This window comes from Lutzomyia longipalpis, chromosome 3 (genome assembly GCF_024334085.1).
Source record: "Lutzomyia longipalpis isolate SR_M1_2022 chromosome 3, ASM2433408v1".
Lineage (NCBI taxonomy): Eukaryota > Metazoa > Arthropoda > Insecta > Diptera > Psychodidae > Lutzomyia > Lutzomyia longipalpis.
In genome coordinates, this window is record NC_074709.1 from 24,951,708 (window position 1) to 24,969,039 (window position 17,332).

General features: G+C 37.3%; 2 protein-coding genes across 2 annotated transcripts in view; both read right to left on the reverse strand.

Annotated features, from left to right (window-relative positions):
* Positions 1 to 17,332, reverse strand: part of LOC129792945 (beta-1,3-galactosyltransferase 5) — a 1,144,668-nt gene that overhangs the window by 605,277 nt on the left and 522,059 nt on the right. The gene's annotated exons all lie outside the window — the stretch shown is intronic.
* Positions 3,790 to 8,912, reverse strand: LOC129792880 (uncharacterized protein K02A2.6-like). The gene has a single exon (XM_055832276.1). The coding sequence runs from the start codon at positions 7,991 to 7,993 to the stop codon at positions 3,908 to 3,910; it is 4,086 nt and encodes a 1,361-aa protein (XP_055688251.1). The 5' UTR covers positions 7,994 to 8,912; the 3' UTR covers positions 3,790 to 3,907.

A 17,332-nucleotide genomic window follows, 5' to 3' on the forward strand; every position in this document is an offset into this window, starting at 1 on the left:
ATCAGCATCACTTCTTCACCCAATTTGCCATTTGCAGATCTTGGATTTCTCCTCGAAGACTTTTTGGGCATTGTGGCATGGGGAGTGTGTGTGAGTGCGGGGGGTGAAGGAACTGTGACCCCCTCAACTTGAGCTTTCCACCACCCTTACCCACATCCCTTTGGCCTTCTTGCCGCACAGGAGCAACCATTAGACACATGACACGGAGGTGCCCCCGACTGAACCTTAATTTGTTTCTCGTGTGACATCATTGCGAATTCTGATGGTGTCGTAAATTGTGTAAAAAATTCAGAGACGAAGAAAAAACTTTCCCTGCAGGATCCCACGTTTCGTAAATATATAACTCACACAACCTGTGTGTGGAAGGCACACAAAAAAAATTGTATAAATTCGTATTAACCCTGTTCATTGTCACATTTGTTTTCCCACACAGACATTTTCTTCCACACACACAGAACCCTTCTCTCTCTCCAGCAACTTGGCAATTTCCACGAGATAAGGCTCGATGGAGTACATACAGGAGCTTTTTTGTGTACCAGCATGAACATTTGGGTGCTGGAGAAAATTGAGATTTTTTTGATAAAATTACTCCAAAATGAGAGATATTTGGGATGAAAAAAAAACTCTGTCTGGCAACCAAGGGGGTGCTTAACTGACAAGGAATTAAAAATTATTTGAAAATTCGGATTTTATTGGAATTATTCGGAATAGTTAAGTGTTCAGAAAAGAATCAATTTGAGAGTCAAGTGTGAAAATTAAGGGGGTTCTATCAGAAAAATGCCTAAGAATACGGATTTAAAAGAACTTTTCGTAATAATGTTTAACAATATATTATTCGGAATTTAATAATTCAGAAAAAAAACTCGGAAAAAATAATATCTACGGCATTCAAAAGGTGTTGTTAATATGAAAAAAAAAATATTTTTTTGAATTTTTAAAAAGTTAGCAAGTATTCTGAATGATCTAATAAATATTCTGAATACCTAATCAATAACTATATTCAGAAAAATTCATTTTCATATTCAAAACTATCAAAGAATTTTTAACTGAATCATCTAAATGAAAAATACACAAATATTCGGATTTTAGACGAATTATTCTCAAGAATATTTATCAATTATTCTGAATAATTAAAATTTATTCCGATTGTTTATAAATAATTCCTAAATATTCATCACAAAAAATATATAAAATCATTCCTTTGCCCGTAAGAATCAAGCAAAACAGGTCAAATATCCCAGTGTACTTACCTAATAAAATGGAAAATTTTATTAATTTATTCAAAAATTCCTGGAATAAGAATTTTGGAGACATTTTTTTTACTCAATCTTTTATTCATTCGCGATGAATAAATAAACATTTGAGGGAAGAATTTTTTAGGGATCGCCTGGAAGGATAAAAGGAACATCCGCAGGAGTGTGATCCCTTCCCATAAAAGTAATTTATCTTTGGGGGCAACTGCAGCCTCTTCACTAAATAAAAGATTATCCCATACTGACTCTTATTGTTTACCGTCCTGACCCACATATTCAGGTCATCGCTGTGTCTCCCAATGGGGGATTTGCTCTTTGCGAATAAACTTCCACTCTGCTGCTGCAAAATCACTGTGTGGGGGGTGAAAAGGAAAGAGGAAGCAGTGGAGACGCCGGGTGCTCCATTTCTCTCTGCAATTTTTTTTTCGTGAGAACCAAACAGGAAATTCATAAAAGTTTTATGTGATTTCACTTTTAGAATTTTATTCCTCACTGGTGGCTTGATATAAAATTCAAAATGTTCCTCAAACTTTACTGGCAGTTCGCGGAGTTTTTTCTTGTTCTTCGTTCAAGAATCCATTGCAAAGATCTCCCACCAACTGTGTGCAAAAGAGATTTCTGGCCAAATGAACTCTCTGTCTCTCTCACTCGCAAAGTGCAAAAGTACAATTTCCTGGTGTCGTGGAGAGGTTACCATTAATGAAAATAAATATTGCAATACGTATATACATATACCCAAGGAGAAGGTGTGGTGACCGCCTAAGTACTTTGCTGCCAGCACGACAAACTGAACACCCTGTTTATTTACTTGACAATTTATACATTGCCTGTGGAAAAGTGTGCACAAGAATGGGGATTTATGGGGGAGTTTTCTAATAATATGGTTTTATTGCACAAAACTCAATGCACAGTACTCCTGCAAAAGGAGCTGCCACACAATTTCAGCACACTATTTGCTACAAATTGAGATACAAAATGTTCCGTGCTAAATGTTCCATTTATTTGAATTTGAATTTTTTTAAATTTATTTTGATGTAATAATTATTTTTTTCGAAAGATTTTAATTTTGAAGAGTTAGTTATTTTCTATTATTGAAAAAAAAATTTTTTGAATTAATTTAAAGGTTTTTTGTTTCAAAAGATTAAAAAAAAATAGAAGATTAGGCTCTAACTTAAGAAAGCTTTTCCTAAAGCTTCGCATGACTAAACTCCTTCCTCTTCCATCGCTTTTTGAGCTTTTCCGCGGCTTTCTTTCATAAATATCAATGTTATGCGCAATTTAAAAATAAGTGACGAAAAAAAGACATTTTGAATTTATTTTCTTCCTCTCCCCCCCCCTCCATCTCCGCCCCTGAAAGTTATACATGTAATTTGAAAAATTTCAAGTTCTGTGTAAGTTTATAAGTTTTGGGCTATGTGCCAAGAAAAATTAAACGTACAGTTTCAATGTGAAAGCATCTCTCGCAAGAAACTCTCTTGGTAGACACAGCCATAATATATTTTCCAATGTGACATGAGAGTCTGAAAGTAAATTATTTGCAGTTTGCTTTTGGTGTTCTGATTTATGGGTCACTGAATACACACTGCTGCGAAAACTTTCACCATTCCTCGGGTAAAAGGATATTTCGCTCTGGTGACTTTTTTTCACTCTCCCTCCCCACCCATTCTGTCCTCTTTCTAAACTTTATTCTAACATTGCAAAGTGCATTTATGTCAGATATTCATTGTAATTTTATGGAATTATTAAACGTTTTTTTTTTAATAATCTGTTTTGCTTTTGAATATAATATTTTATATAAAAAAATTTCCAAATTTTCAAATTGATACATTTCTAAGAAATACAAGAAAACATTTTAAAAAAATCTAAAAACGTTAAGAGACTTAATTATAGCTTTTCGTTTATCAAAATTAGAAGAAAATCAACAATGTCGTTTTCGAGAATTTTATCGAAAAGAAATCGAAAAATTTGGTTTTCGTTTCAAGTCCTCTAGCAGACATTTTTAAATTTTTTTTAGTCTTTTGTAGGGATCCTTTATACCTTTCATTTGAGTCCAATTTTACTAAAATCGGTTAAACCGTTTTTGATTTTTTGGGCCTTATTCAGCGACCAAGAAACCCTTGAAATTCGATTAAAATCTTGAAATTTCAGTACAAAATTGAAAGATTTCATGGGTTTCTTTTGTTCGCTGAATACGGCCCATTATTTGTTTTCGAAGAAAGATTTGTGTCTGCCTTATTTGCTAAAACGGCTTGACCGATTTACGAATATGAGTCGTATTTGGCCAACTAACACAAAAATTCTTTTTAGAATAGATTGTATAGATTCCAATTCATGCTAATACAAAGTTTTAGCTAGATGTGACGACTTTCCATTTTGGTCTGTACATAAAAGCTGTGTCAGAAAGAAAGCTCTGAACAAAATGTTTTATTCTTTCTAAATTGAAATCTTGCATTAAGAATTTGCTTTATCAGTATTTTATCTACTTTTCTTTGGGTTTCTCCGCCAAACAAAGAGAATTAACACTGTGGTAATTAAAACTACTTACGTTTTCTTAACTTCTCTTCTATCTTTATATATTTCACTCTGCTTCTCTACACTTGTCTGTACACTTCAAGTTCTCTCGGCCAAGTGTCGCTCTAGTCCAGCTGTACCGCTTACCCTTCGCTCTCGCTCCCACACCTCTCCTTTTCTTCATGACGCTTCCTTGCCCTGGTGACTACTCCACCCTGGAACTCAGTTTTCCTCTTACGAGGTCGAGATGGTCCCGGTTGAGGATTATGAACTTTCCCAGGAGTAACATCTGCATCATCTGCATCTTTCTGCACTTTCTTGAGATGAGATACATTTCTCTCATATTGTACTCCGTCCGAATCCTCAATCACCACTGATGCTCCTGTCCTCCGTTTAACAATGTATTCTGTTGGACCAAACGGGGTTTGTAGCTTATTCCCAGGGAGCAAATTCTTCATTAATACCTTGTCCCCAACTACTATGTCTGACACCATTGCTCGTCTCTTCTCATCCTCACACGCTTTCCCCTTCTCTTTCAACAATTGATCACGATCCCTGTAGTCTGAAACAGGAGGAGCTGTTGCAATATCTCCCAAAGAGGGAATTTTGCTCCTTATAGTTTTACCGTAAAGAAGCTCGGTTGGGGTCTTCCCCGTAGTACTGTGCGGAGTCGTGTAGTACATAACCAGATAGTCATGTAAATCCCTCTTCCAGTTTCGGTCGAGACTATGGCTGATCCTTATCCTTTTCAACAAGGACCTATTCTGCCTCTCCACCTCACCATTTTGCTGAGGCCAATAGGGAATGGTGTGATTGAGGACAATTCCCTTGATCTTGCAATATTCGTGAAATTCAGCGCTTACAAACTGTTTAGCGTTATCCAACGTGATTGTGCGGGGATAGCCGAGCCTGGTGAATATTTTGTCAAGCCGAGCTACTGTATCTTTGGCGGTGATTCGGGGCATAATCTCGATTTCCTTGTACCTGCTGTAGTAATCTACTACAACGAGAATATGTTCCCCCGACGGTAGAGGCCCCAGAAAATCTATTGCCAAATCTATCCACGGTCCTTCTGGCAACCTCTTCCTCTGCATTGGTTCTGGGTGGCTTGGCACTTCAATCAAACGACATCCTTCACACTTCTTGACAATCTTGATGATTTCTGCATCCATGGAGGGCCACCACACTCTTTCTCGGAGGCGTTTCTTCATTGATGTTTCTCCAGGGTGCCCTTCATGTGCCAGCTCCATCATCCTTGTCCTCAAACATTTAGGAACTACAAATTTAGTTCCCCTCACCAATATCTCCCCTATCATTCCAAACTCTTGTCTGAAAGCTTGATATGGCTTCACCATATCACTCGTCCACTTTTCGGTCTCCAAAGCTTCCTTAACAGCTTGAATTTCGGGATCATTTTTGGATGCTTCAACCATCTCAGCGACATCAACTGCTGCAGACTCTAGTATAGGTAAAACCATACAAACTGTTTCAGCCTCGAATTCCGTACTTCCATTCATTACTGAAAGTCGTGAGAGTGGATCTGCAATATTGGTAGAACCCTTTTTGTAGATCACCTTGAAATGGAACGACTGAAGCCTGAGCAACCATCTCTCAATCCTTGCACATGTCTTAGAGGTGGGCTTGAAAATCAATTCCAGTGGCTTATGATCAGTGACAAGCTCAAATTTTCTTCCAATGAGGTATGTGTAGAATTTTTCCACTGACCAAACGAGAGCTAGAGCCTCCTTCTCCGTTTGGCAGTACTTGCGTTCAGTTTTGGAGAGACATTTACTCGCATAAGCAATGATTAGTGGTTTATCATCAGTGTCATCCTCGAATTGCAACAGAACTGCTCCCAACCCCACTGGAGATGCATCAGCTACCAAACGAGTGCGGCGATTATCATTAAAGAAACTCAATATCTGTGCATTACCAATCATGTTCTTCAGCTTATCAAATGCTTCCTGATGGATTTCCTTCCAAATAAAGGAGTCACTGCTGCACATCAATTGTCTGAGAGGAAATGTGGCCGTTGCACAATCAGGAAGAAATCTACTAACATACGTTATCAATCCGAGAAAACTGCGAACTTCTTCCTTTGTTTCAGGTGACCTAAACTTTTGTACTGCTTCCACTTTAGATTCCATCGGTCTGATGCCTTTCTCAGAAAGCACGTGTCCCAAAAACTGAATTTGAGAAACACGAAATATGCATTTCGATTGATTCAAGAGTACATCATTCTCTTTCAAAGTAGCCAATACTTTATTCAACGCCTTGTCATGATCCTCCAGAGAAACCCCGAAAACAATTATATCATCGATATAATTCATAGCATTGTGGCACCCGCACAAAATTTGCTCCATTACCTTCTGGAAAATTTCAGGGGCACAGGAAATTCCGAACATCAGTCGTTTATACCGAAACATACCTTTGTGGGTTATAAAAGTCGTTATATGGCGAGAGCTTTCGTCCAATTCAATTTGATGAAAGGCGTTTTTGATGTCCAGGCGTGAAAAAATTTTCGCTGACTCCAATCGTGGCAAGAAGTCTTCCAACACGGGCATCAAGTGATTTTCACGCTTAATCGCTTTGTTTGCTTGTCGCATGTCCACACAGAGGCGGATATCTCCATTGTCCTTTGAGATCACCACAATTGGTGAAACCCAAGCGCTGTGTTCATTCACCGGTTCTATGATATCAGATCTTTCCAATTCCTCCAATTTTTCCTCAACTTTCTTCAAAAGCGCGATTGGAGGGCGACGAGCATGTTGAGTGACTGGTTGAACTGAATCATCAATTGGAATCACAAGTTTAATCCCTTTCATCTTAGGAAAAGGGGTGATTCTCTTCTCTTCCATTTGTCCGATGAAATGATCCTGAGTGCTGGGTAATCCCAAAATCAACACCCCCAACAACTTGGCTGTGTATCTCCCAAGCAAACAAAGTGAACCCCCTTTGATCACATAGAACGTTGCGGTTTTCAACAACTTATCATTCCCTTCAGCAATAGCTATCTCAGCCTTAAAAACCTTCAAAATCTGCAGTGGATCATTCTGCGCATATGCTCTCAAAATAGATCGAGCTTCCCCTTCAACCTCCTGAATAACCGCATCATTGTTCTTCATATACGTCCACGTTGCTTCATCAATAATATTTTGTGAAGACCCTGAGTCAATCAACATCTCAACGAGAACTCCTCCAACTCGACACCAAATGCGCTCATCACCATCTCCGATATTGTAGATAAAACTCTCCAGTGGTTTTGCCTCACTGTCCGTCGCAACAGCATTTACCTTGCTTTTCTTTTCGGGAGGGGTGGTAGTCACCTGTGAATCATTGGATCGTTTCACCCCACGCTGCTGTTGTTGGCATTTTACGGCAAAATGACCACGCATCTTACACTTGAGGCAGGTTTTATCCTTCGCCGGACATTTGGGATCCCGAGCATAATGTCCTTTTCTACCACATCGGAAACATTCCACATTAGTCATGGGTTTTGGATTATCAGGTTTGGCTTGTATCTGATTCACCTCAGTATTCAACTCAATCTTTGTGGCTGGTTGACCCATCTCCTTTGCCTGAGCTTTGATCATTTGAAAAATATTCACTTGATTGATCATGTTACCCACTGTCGGATTTTTCTTCTCCAGCAATTTTTCTCGCAGCTCTATAGAAGCTAATTGAATCACCTTGTCCATAATTGCTGTGTCTCTCGCTTCTTGCTCCGTTCTCCCAAATTGGCATTTCGAGGCATGTTGCTGGACACGCAGGACGAATTTTTCAAATGGCTCATCAACCTCAGGCTTCAATGCCCAAAAATCAAATCTTTCATAAGATTCATGGCGCTTGGGAGCAAAATATGCGTCCAACTTCTCAAGTGCAACCTTGTATGGATCAACTACTTCATCCTCATCTTCACCCACATCTTCTTCTACATCCGCCCCCGGGATGCTGTAAAAAACATCTTGCAATTCCAACCCTCCTTGAGACAAAAGCAGGGACTTCAGATTTGTTTTATTTGTTTCTTTAGAAATATTCGCAATGTGCAAAAATCCTCTCTTCCATTGTAGCCATTTCCGTCTACCCTCACTCGCCGATAGGGTAGCACATTTGAATGGTGGCAGGTTGTAAAACCTCTCCATTCTCACAATCAGGTATCGTTTCTCTCCGTATCTATAAGAAATCCGAGACATTTCTCTCAATTCAATCACAACTCTCTCTCTCATCATGACGCTATCAATCAATTCACATGCAAAATATTAGACAAAATATTATGCCACATAAAATCTTCAATTTCATATCATCAGTCTTATCCAGGTTCTTTTTATCTCTTCAACAAAAGAAAAAGAGAAAAAAAAACCATCCTACAATACCATCGATATTGTAGCGCATAAAATCAAATCCAGGTCTAACCGACCCTCCTACAATAGCTTTTCTATTGTAGCGCAATTCTCTAATCATTTTTATTCCAGGTCTCAAAGACCATCCTACAATAGCTTTTCTATTGTAGAGCAAAATCAAATCATTTTCATCAACATATTCCAAATTAATTCTCATATAAAACAAATCAGATACTTCCCATGGTTTATCACCATTTAAATTGCAATGTAATTCGCTTTATCGCTTTATCAAATCTTCTTTGTTTCATCAAAACCAGTTTCAACAAAATTCTCTCGGATGAAAAGAGAGCGAAAAAAACTTTTATCTCAAATTAAATTCTCTCTGAGATACAACATATTACAACATTAATCTAAAGACACTCTCCTATGCTGATAGTTCCGTTATTCAATTTTTATATGATAATTATGAGCTTCACTTTTTATTAATAATAGATCTCAAAAACAGCGATAAAGGGACATATAAAAGCAAGAAAAAAAAACCCGTATGATCAGCAGCCATATTGGAATTTTACTCAATGCAAAATTTCAAATTTTCTCTTAATGAAAAAAACTCATTTTCCATGCACTTTTCCTTTTCCAACGAGGGTGATTAATCCTCGTCGCCATTTGTGGTAATTAAAACTACTTACGTTTTCTTAACTTCTCTTCTATCTTTATATATTTCACTCTGCTTCTCTACACTTGTCTGTACACTTCAAGTTCTCTCGGCCAAGTGTCGCTCTAGTCCAGCTGTACCGCTTACCCTTCGCTCTCGCTCCCACAAACACAAATTGTACAAGAAAAGTAGGAAAATTCATTTAAAACCGAGGAAAAACCACCCCCATAGAATCAAAGATCTCCCTCGCGATGTTCTATAGTAATGTAAAAGTCAGTGACGTTAGACGTGTCCAAAGAATCTGTTACGACCACTGAAGAAGGCCCGGATAGGGGTTGAAAGCTTTGGGAAGTACGTCTTTCATTTGGACGAGAATCTCTACCCCTGGCGACGACCGGAAACCCAAAGAAAATTACCTCACGCCAGGTTCAAACACAATATTTTATCTACATTCTACAACCCTTTCGTTTTGGATTATATTTTAAAAGAGAGAGGGAGAGAGAGAGAGAAATGAAGTGCTCCTCTTTGCTTAAGTAAACCTACATGAGTAAGTTTGATGCATTTGCGGGAATAGTTGAAACGTTCCTTTAGTGGACCCTTCTAAAACCTCCAGAAATTCTCTGTGAGAGTTTATTTAATCAGACTCTCATGCCCTGAACAAATCAGCTTATATGGAAAGGTTAAGTTCGATTGGCAAAACATGGGCAATGTATATTTGAAGTGGGATATGAAACTTTAAAAGCTCCATATCCTTGTACATACCTACATATATACATAACTTGAACGCAGTGTTCAATTTTAGCGTTTGGATGGGGAACAAGTTGAATTCGAGGGCATTTCGTGTCTGAGAGAGAGCAAAGTAAATGTGTGGTATATGCGGTAATTATGATACATGACCTAAAATCAATTTGGGTGCCTCTACGTGGTGTAGATAAGTACTTTTGGGGAGCTTTTGGAAGGACCATGTTGTATGTTATGATGAAAGTTTTGTAGTTGTATGTGAAAGTGTACGATAACGAGCATATTCTTCTGTCTGATATGTTGGGGATGATGGAAGAAAAAAAATCTGAAGGACTGTCATTGTCCTGTGTACGTATGAGTCCTGTTGTGCCCTTCAATCAGTGAGACTTTGCGTTCCTCCGTGATGATGGCAGAGAAGAAGATTAATAACCATTTATCTTGATGTCTTATGTGCGAAGGATTACAAGTTTCTGTCAAACATTTTTGGGGACATTGCGAGGGGTGGAAGTTCGTCTGAGCAAAGGAAACTCGTGTCTCACATACGGAAAGGGAGTGATTTTCTTCACCAATTTTCCGCACAACACCCTCTTTTATTGCATTATATTCCCAACGACGACTGACAAAAATGCTTGCCTCCACACATCGTTCTTTTCCATCAATCTGACATGGCAAACACCTCCTGAATGGGCGAGAAATGAATGAAGAGTAAATAAAAGCACGATTGTAGGTGATGCAGAGAATATCTTTCTCCTATATACCATAAGCACTAATTCGCCGTTCCTCCTCAGCAATGTCCAATCTCCCCCACGGACGGAGGTGGGTGGATCATAAAAGCTCCCCTATCTATAAAAGTAATGCGATATACGTCGTCCCGATTGTATGAGCAATGAACAATTGCGGATATACACGAAGCTTTGGGTGGTGTGTTTTATGTAATCCGCACGATACGATGCAGCACAACATACTCCCCCTGTCGTCTTTGCCCATTTTATGACACATGACCTAATCGTCTACTTATTATCGTCCAACACTTCTTTTGTCTCCACAAAATCCACCCTCTCCATGCACCACATATATGTACTGTACGTATATACAAACCCAATGTACGGATATCCGAAAAAATTCAATCATGTACGTGTCCAACGAACCATCCAGCATCCCCTTAGCTAAACTGAATATATCGCCATAAACTTGCGAAACACAGTCATCGGCAATGTTACGTTGATGACAATGATGGGGGGCATTTTCATTTTCTTTTTTTTTTGTGTCTACTCACTGGATCAATCTCAACATTGTACGACAGCACAGCAATATCATTTTCAATTTATCATCATAGATGACCCCCTGCCGCATGGATTTCAACCACCGCAATGTCCTCTTCTAAGCATCAGAGCTACAAACAATACTGGATAGGCTAAACACTCTTATGATTCTAAAACTAACCACAATGCCTTGATTTTTAATAATTTTCACAGATTTTTTGTGTTTTTGGTGAGGGCTATTGTAAAGGGATATTCTTTATAATATTTCATACATGGGACCTCTGTTCCATTTTCCGACCATCTATTGGTGTATACGCCCCAAAGAATGTCATGCGTTTCCTCATCTGTTATTTTGACCCTTACTGCAATTATTTTCCGATAATCATAAAAATAAATGATTAAAAGGCAGAAAGGTTTTTAATGGATAAGATTTTAAGGCTGAAATTGGCCAAATTGACCAGTTTCGTCTTCCAAGTGAATCATTCTATTTAATTTAATTTTTTTGTGTAAGTCTTGTTCGTTCAATCTTTAGGGGTGTCCGGGGTGTCATTTAAGCATATGCTCAGGAATCATTTAATCCTATTTTCGCAAAATACATAGAAAAACCTAAAACTTTTACCAAAAAACATATAGCAGACCCCTGTGGTAGGTGAGAGCATATGAGGAGTCTCTGGGAAAAAGCAAAGCAATGAGCGGTTGTTCTTGAAAAAGCGATATAGAGAATGATTCAGAAAATGAGGAACTAAATTAAGCCGTTTCTCCTCTCATGACGACTATGATAAACTAAAGGCAACCTCACCATTATTTCAATATGAGTCCCATAATCATGAGGGAAAGTACACCATTCTCTAAGAGCAACCTTTTGCTCCTGTTCTTCTGTGTATAACATTACGTTTCTCCAATTCCTAGAAATGATTTTATTTCAGTGAATTTTCTCACCGTGTCTCCTTGAATTTCCCCATCAGGAAAACCTTTTGCTGGGGGTACTTTAAAATGAGGAGACTAGAAGGTTTTCGGTGTTCATACAACAATAAACAAGTAATGGGATGCGATGCTATTCGATTTCTCCAACATCCAAATCGGGAAGGATGTGAATTCCAATGTCATTAACACGCTCGTGAAGCATTTTCCGAGTACAGGAGCTTTTGATATTTCAAACCATTTTCCCACCCACCGCTGCCTTTGCTCTAACCCAACCCCTTGCCTAACCCCTTTGCCCAAACCCTGTAGAAAACTACATAGCACGTGTGTTCATTTTCTTTCCAATTACACCACCCTTCTCTTTCCACACCCCCTCCCCGCATATGTGAGATCCGCATTACAGTGTGGAAGTGTTATCTGTAATCTGCACTGTTTAAATTCCTGTACATCCTTCCCCAAAACGAGATCCCCCCAAATAAGGGGATGACAAATTTCCCATTTAGGATAAAATGTCTGAGAAACCTGTCGTCTTGATGAATGTGCTCCCGTGAACGGGGAGGAAAGCTCTTTTCCGATTTATATAAATCATTTCAATCACGCCGAAATCTCTTTTGCACCACACTACAAACCTGGGTAACCTGGACACGTGGAGATGAGGTTCAGGTGCTTCTAACTGACCCTAAAATCCAGCTTGGCATCTGCTTGCCATCATTTTGGCTAAGCTTCCGCATTTTCTCTTTCAGGGGTTTTCCTATATTTTTGGGAAATTTTCCAATAAATTATTTGATATTGATATTCAAGTTCAATTGGAGCCTAAATTGGGGTTGAAAATTCGTTGGAATGAAAATTATTTTAAGCAGAGAAAATGATGAAGAGTCCTGGATTAGGGGCTTGATGAAGGTAGGTGGATTAGACCTCTTCAATTGTCCTTTTAGGATCCTATTAATATTTTCCTGGAAAATTTTAGAAAAAAAATTTATTTTTAAAAAAGAAGCTTCAAAGCTTTGATTTTTCCCTGAATAATAAATTAATTTAAAGAATTAAACATTTTTCTTTAATTTAATTTCAAAATAAACTGGAAAAATGCCTTTCATGGCGCCTAATTCCTTTTTCATTGATTTTTCTTTAATGAGAGATTTAATTGTTCGTAAATAATTAACTTAAAAATATTTTCCTGAGTTATTGAAAACTTTTCCCAGAAGCACCAGCTTGGTGCTAAAAACTTCTCTCCATCATTTAGTAGAGCCCCACACAGAGCGGTCGTTCCATGCGTGGGAAAAATCCCACCACACCCTCCACCCCCACGTTACACTATATATATTGTTGTGCAATAACGGAAAGCCACAATTTCCACCGCAAATCTGTCTCAAACTTTCGGAAAACAATCAAAAGTTAATAAATTTGAATGTGTGTTCACCCGGGAGCGGTGCCACCCGTAAGTGTTAGGGGTTGAAAGTTCGGCAACACGGCCCAAAATTGCGGCCGTGTGCACACGGGAAAACGATAATGGGAAATTTTCCAAACACCCTTAAGAAATGCTGCAGAGCTCTCCCATACATGCGGCGCCTGGATGGAACATCATTACGCGACAGAATTACAATCGTCGCCCCGCAGGCATAACTTCTACCACCCCTCGCGTCAGTCGAGGGGGGCTCAAGTATAATTGCGTCGCTTTTGAGAATGGGGAATCGATCGACCTTTCCCAATTCTCTCGCACGGGAAATTCATTGGATAGGCATGCCAAATATTTTCCGATTTACCCGCAGATTGTACGCACATTCATTTTCAAGTGTATTACATACAAAGAGTGGTGCCCGTGCCACAAATATTCGCGCTCAAAGAAAGCACAAGGGGGTGGTTTTTTATTCGAATTTTACGTGAAAGAAAATTCTTTTATTAAATTTTTTTTGAATATTTTGCAATTTTTTTTTTGAGATACCTACTTTGATCAATTCAAAAAGAATTATACCTTTATAGAATTTTATTTATCTTGTTACATTTTTAAAAATAAGTAGGAGAGATAGGGGTGTAGTTAATCATGAAAATATTTAAGAAAAGCCCGGAAAATGAATTTTATCTTTGAAAAAATCGTAAAGGGAAAGAAAATTTCTTTGAAACAATTAAAGAAATTTATATTTTTTTAAATTATATCTTTATAGTTTTTTTTAAGACCACAACTAATGTTTTTTAATAAAAAATATATTATGACGTCATTGTTTAGATATGATTCGCTTTTTCTAGATTCAAAAATTTATTAGTTTTGGAAAGGTACATTTCTCACCTTTCCAAAATTTGTGAAATCGTGAAAAAACGCTTTTACCTAGCTTTACCAAAATTGCTGCCAAGAAATAACGGGTTGACCGATTTACAAAAATTTGCCAGTTTTGGAAAGATGAGAAATGTACCTTTCCAAAACTAATAAATTTTTGAAAATCGGTTGAGCACAGTCGGAGATATAGCCACTTGAAATTTGCCTTCAAAAATACCCCATTTTTGCTTGCCCGGAAACTTTTTGAGGGTAGTGTATATGAAATTAAAAAAAAAATTTCTTGAATTTCAATTTTATTTTGAAATATAACTGCCAAAAATTGCTAAACTAAGATTTTTAGAAGCTGAAAGCTTTGTTTGAACTTTCGCATGATTTTTATCCCTACAATTATACCATTCTCCCCTATTTAATTGTAATTTACAGCAGAAACTCTTCATTCTTTATTTGCAAAAAAATCTCTCAAATTCAATGCTAAAAAAACCCAAAAAAAAAGAACTTCACACATACCCTGTAACTTGTTAACCCCTACCCTTGGCCCTACACACCCCTACACACCCTATTCATTGATGGATTTCTCCCCCGAAAAAAAAAACTTTCTACACTCCTCGACACCTCTGGAGTGGCAGTTATTTTCAATGTGGTGGCAAAAAAGGCGCCATTGCGAGTATATTTTTTTGCTGAGCCTTAATTTTCTCACTTCTATGTAGCACAGGGCGTCGATTTGTGCTGATTCTGAGTGGCGGGTGAACTTGAGATTTGAAGTTTAATTTTGGTGGGTTGAATTGAACGTTTTTTATTTGATTCTTATTTCGCTTAGGAGATTTTTGACTGATTCTTCAGATGTTTTGATTGTGTAAAAGATAATAGGAATTAAAATTGATTTCTTGAATAAAGTCTTCATCCATTCAAGCCTTATATAAGGCTTATTTTTCTATGAATTTATACCTGAGGAAAGTGCGAAAACTCCCCGAAATTTATTTTGAATAATTAATTGATTTTCACCTGAAAGTTACTCATCAATTTTTCATACGAGGGAAATATATCTAAACTCAATGAAATTATGCCTCAAAATTAATGATCTTTCAGCGAAAAGTTTCTTTAAAGTCCCTTCCAGTGTATCTATATATTTTGATGAGTAAAGAGAGGAAGCAAAAGGAGTGAGTTTGGACAAAGAGGCGGAACAAGTCGCTGGCAAAGTCACTTGGCGGTAGTTGCACGGTGTATTTATTTAACAAATAAACCATCATTTGCCTCAACCAGATGCTCAATCAAGGGCAATGTTTGTTGCTCCAGGGATTGTTTGACTTTGAGGAGGTGGTTTTCACCTAAAATGACGCTACTAAATACACACCGTGTGCCAGTAAAATTGTTTCCCACAGAAGCACAAACTGAGGTTGAGCGACTTTGCTCACACACGGAGCGAGGTCCTTTTTATGGTGAATAACTCCCCAAAATTGTCACACCAAGTGGTCGTTTGGCAGCCGCCGCCCCCGAGAGAGGAGAGAGTGGTTAGTAAAATCGAAATAAATTATCCAAACTCCCTTTTATATATCATCGTGTGTCCCAGAGTATTCCCTAGAAATCAATTTCACGCTCTAATACTTCCCATGGACTTGTCACTTTGGTCAATTGCTAAGGGCGTCCGCCTTCCCATTTTTACGGTAGCATCAGCAACAAGAAAGCACCTACTACCTACATACATATGTATGTATAATAAAAGCTCCGGAAAAGTATCTAACACATAAAGAAAAATTCACACACAAACATCTTGCGAATATTTTCAGCTACATCCCCCCAAAAAAGGAAACTTATCGAATGGGAAGGTAAAATGTGTCGTGTGGGTCGTGTGGTTTGTGCTTATGACTTTTGTGAACAAGAGGAGTACTCACCAGGAAGCAAAATGGATTTTTAGCGAAGCAGTGAAACTTATATGTGTGAATACAATAAGCTTTTTTCTTGTTCAACACGATGGAATGAGAAAACTTTTGTCTTGCAGAAACTCCAACTTCCTCTTTTGGGTCACTTCTCTCTATTTTTTTTGTTCTCTGCTTTATGGTGCCGAGGGGGAGAAAATTTATTGGCAATGACTTCATTGGTCAGGCCATAGAAAACCGCCACAGTTCCATGTGGATGGTCATCTGGGTTTTAAATTCATTTTAGGAGGTGAGTTTAGCTGCGAAATTTATTTTAAAAGGGAAAATTTTCATTAAAAGATACTGAAATTAGTTTACCGTCACATGGGATTAGTTTTTTTATTAAAATATTATTTTTTTATTTAAGTTAGATTATTCATTTCTCTCAAGGAAAATCTTTACTACTCATGGAAATAGTCGGTGCATAACCCATTTCTGATATTAGTCGTGTCTAATGATAAACTTCAAAAAAATATTTTTTAGATAGTACTAACTTATTTATTTATTTTTATTCTTTGTATAATATGCTTGACTATTCATTTCTTTTAAAAATGATTGAAATTGACAGTTACGTTTAGAAAAAACCGTCATATTAAATTTAAAATTGAAAAAAAAAATGAAACTGAAATAATCTACAAAAAAAAAAACAAAGAAAATTTAGAAAATGGTTTTGTTCAATCTTCCTATTTAGTTGGTGTTCCACTTCGTGGCCAACGCCAAGTATTTCTATTGGGACTAACTGTAATCTAATTAGGATTTTTCTAAAAATACTCACAGTGACGTAATTTTTTTCCATTTTTAGCTAAAATAATATAGGCTTTCCTCAGCTAAGCCGAGTGGTAAATGGAAAATCGGTTTGGAAATTTTTTATTCACTTTTTGACACCCTATAACACATATCCTGATGGTTTTCTTGAATGAAAGATTATCCTTAAATAAAACGAATAAGGTCCTTTGAAAGAAAACTCTTCCTTATCGAATTTATTAAAAATTCCTTAAAAAATTTCATTCGATGAATTTAATTTTTAAGAGAATCACAATGCCAACAGAAATGAGTTATGTGAATTATTTAGCACATTTAGGATTATTAAAGTTCATGTACTGCAGTATTCTCAACAATGTTCACCTTAGAGCTTTCAAAGAATCTTTAGGAAAGATTAATAAATTATTTATCTCTCTTGATGTTAAAATTGATATTAAACACAGGTAGATTGAGAAATCAATAAGATAAAGAATCAATTGAGATCTTCGATATTTTATCCTTTCTGGCATAATTATCGTTTGTTTCCTTTGCAATCCATTTTGATGTTTCTTCAGACCCCAAAATGGGGGCTTTTTGGCATTTTAATGGTTCCCCATAAATTTGGTGAAAATTATTAAACGATAGTTTTGCTACCCTTAATTGCTAGTTATACAGTAACACCCATAAATTTCACATGAGAAGCAAATTATTATTCCATTTATATTG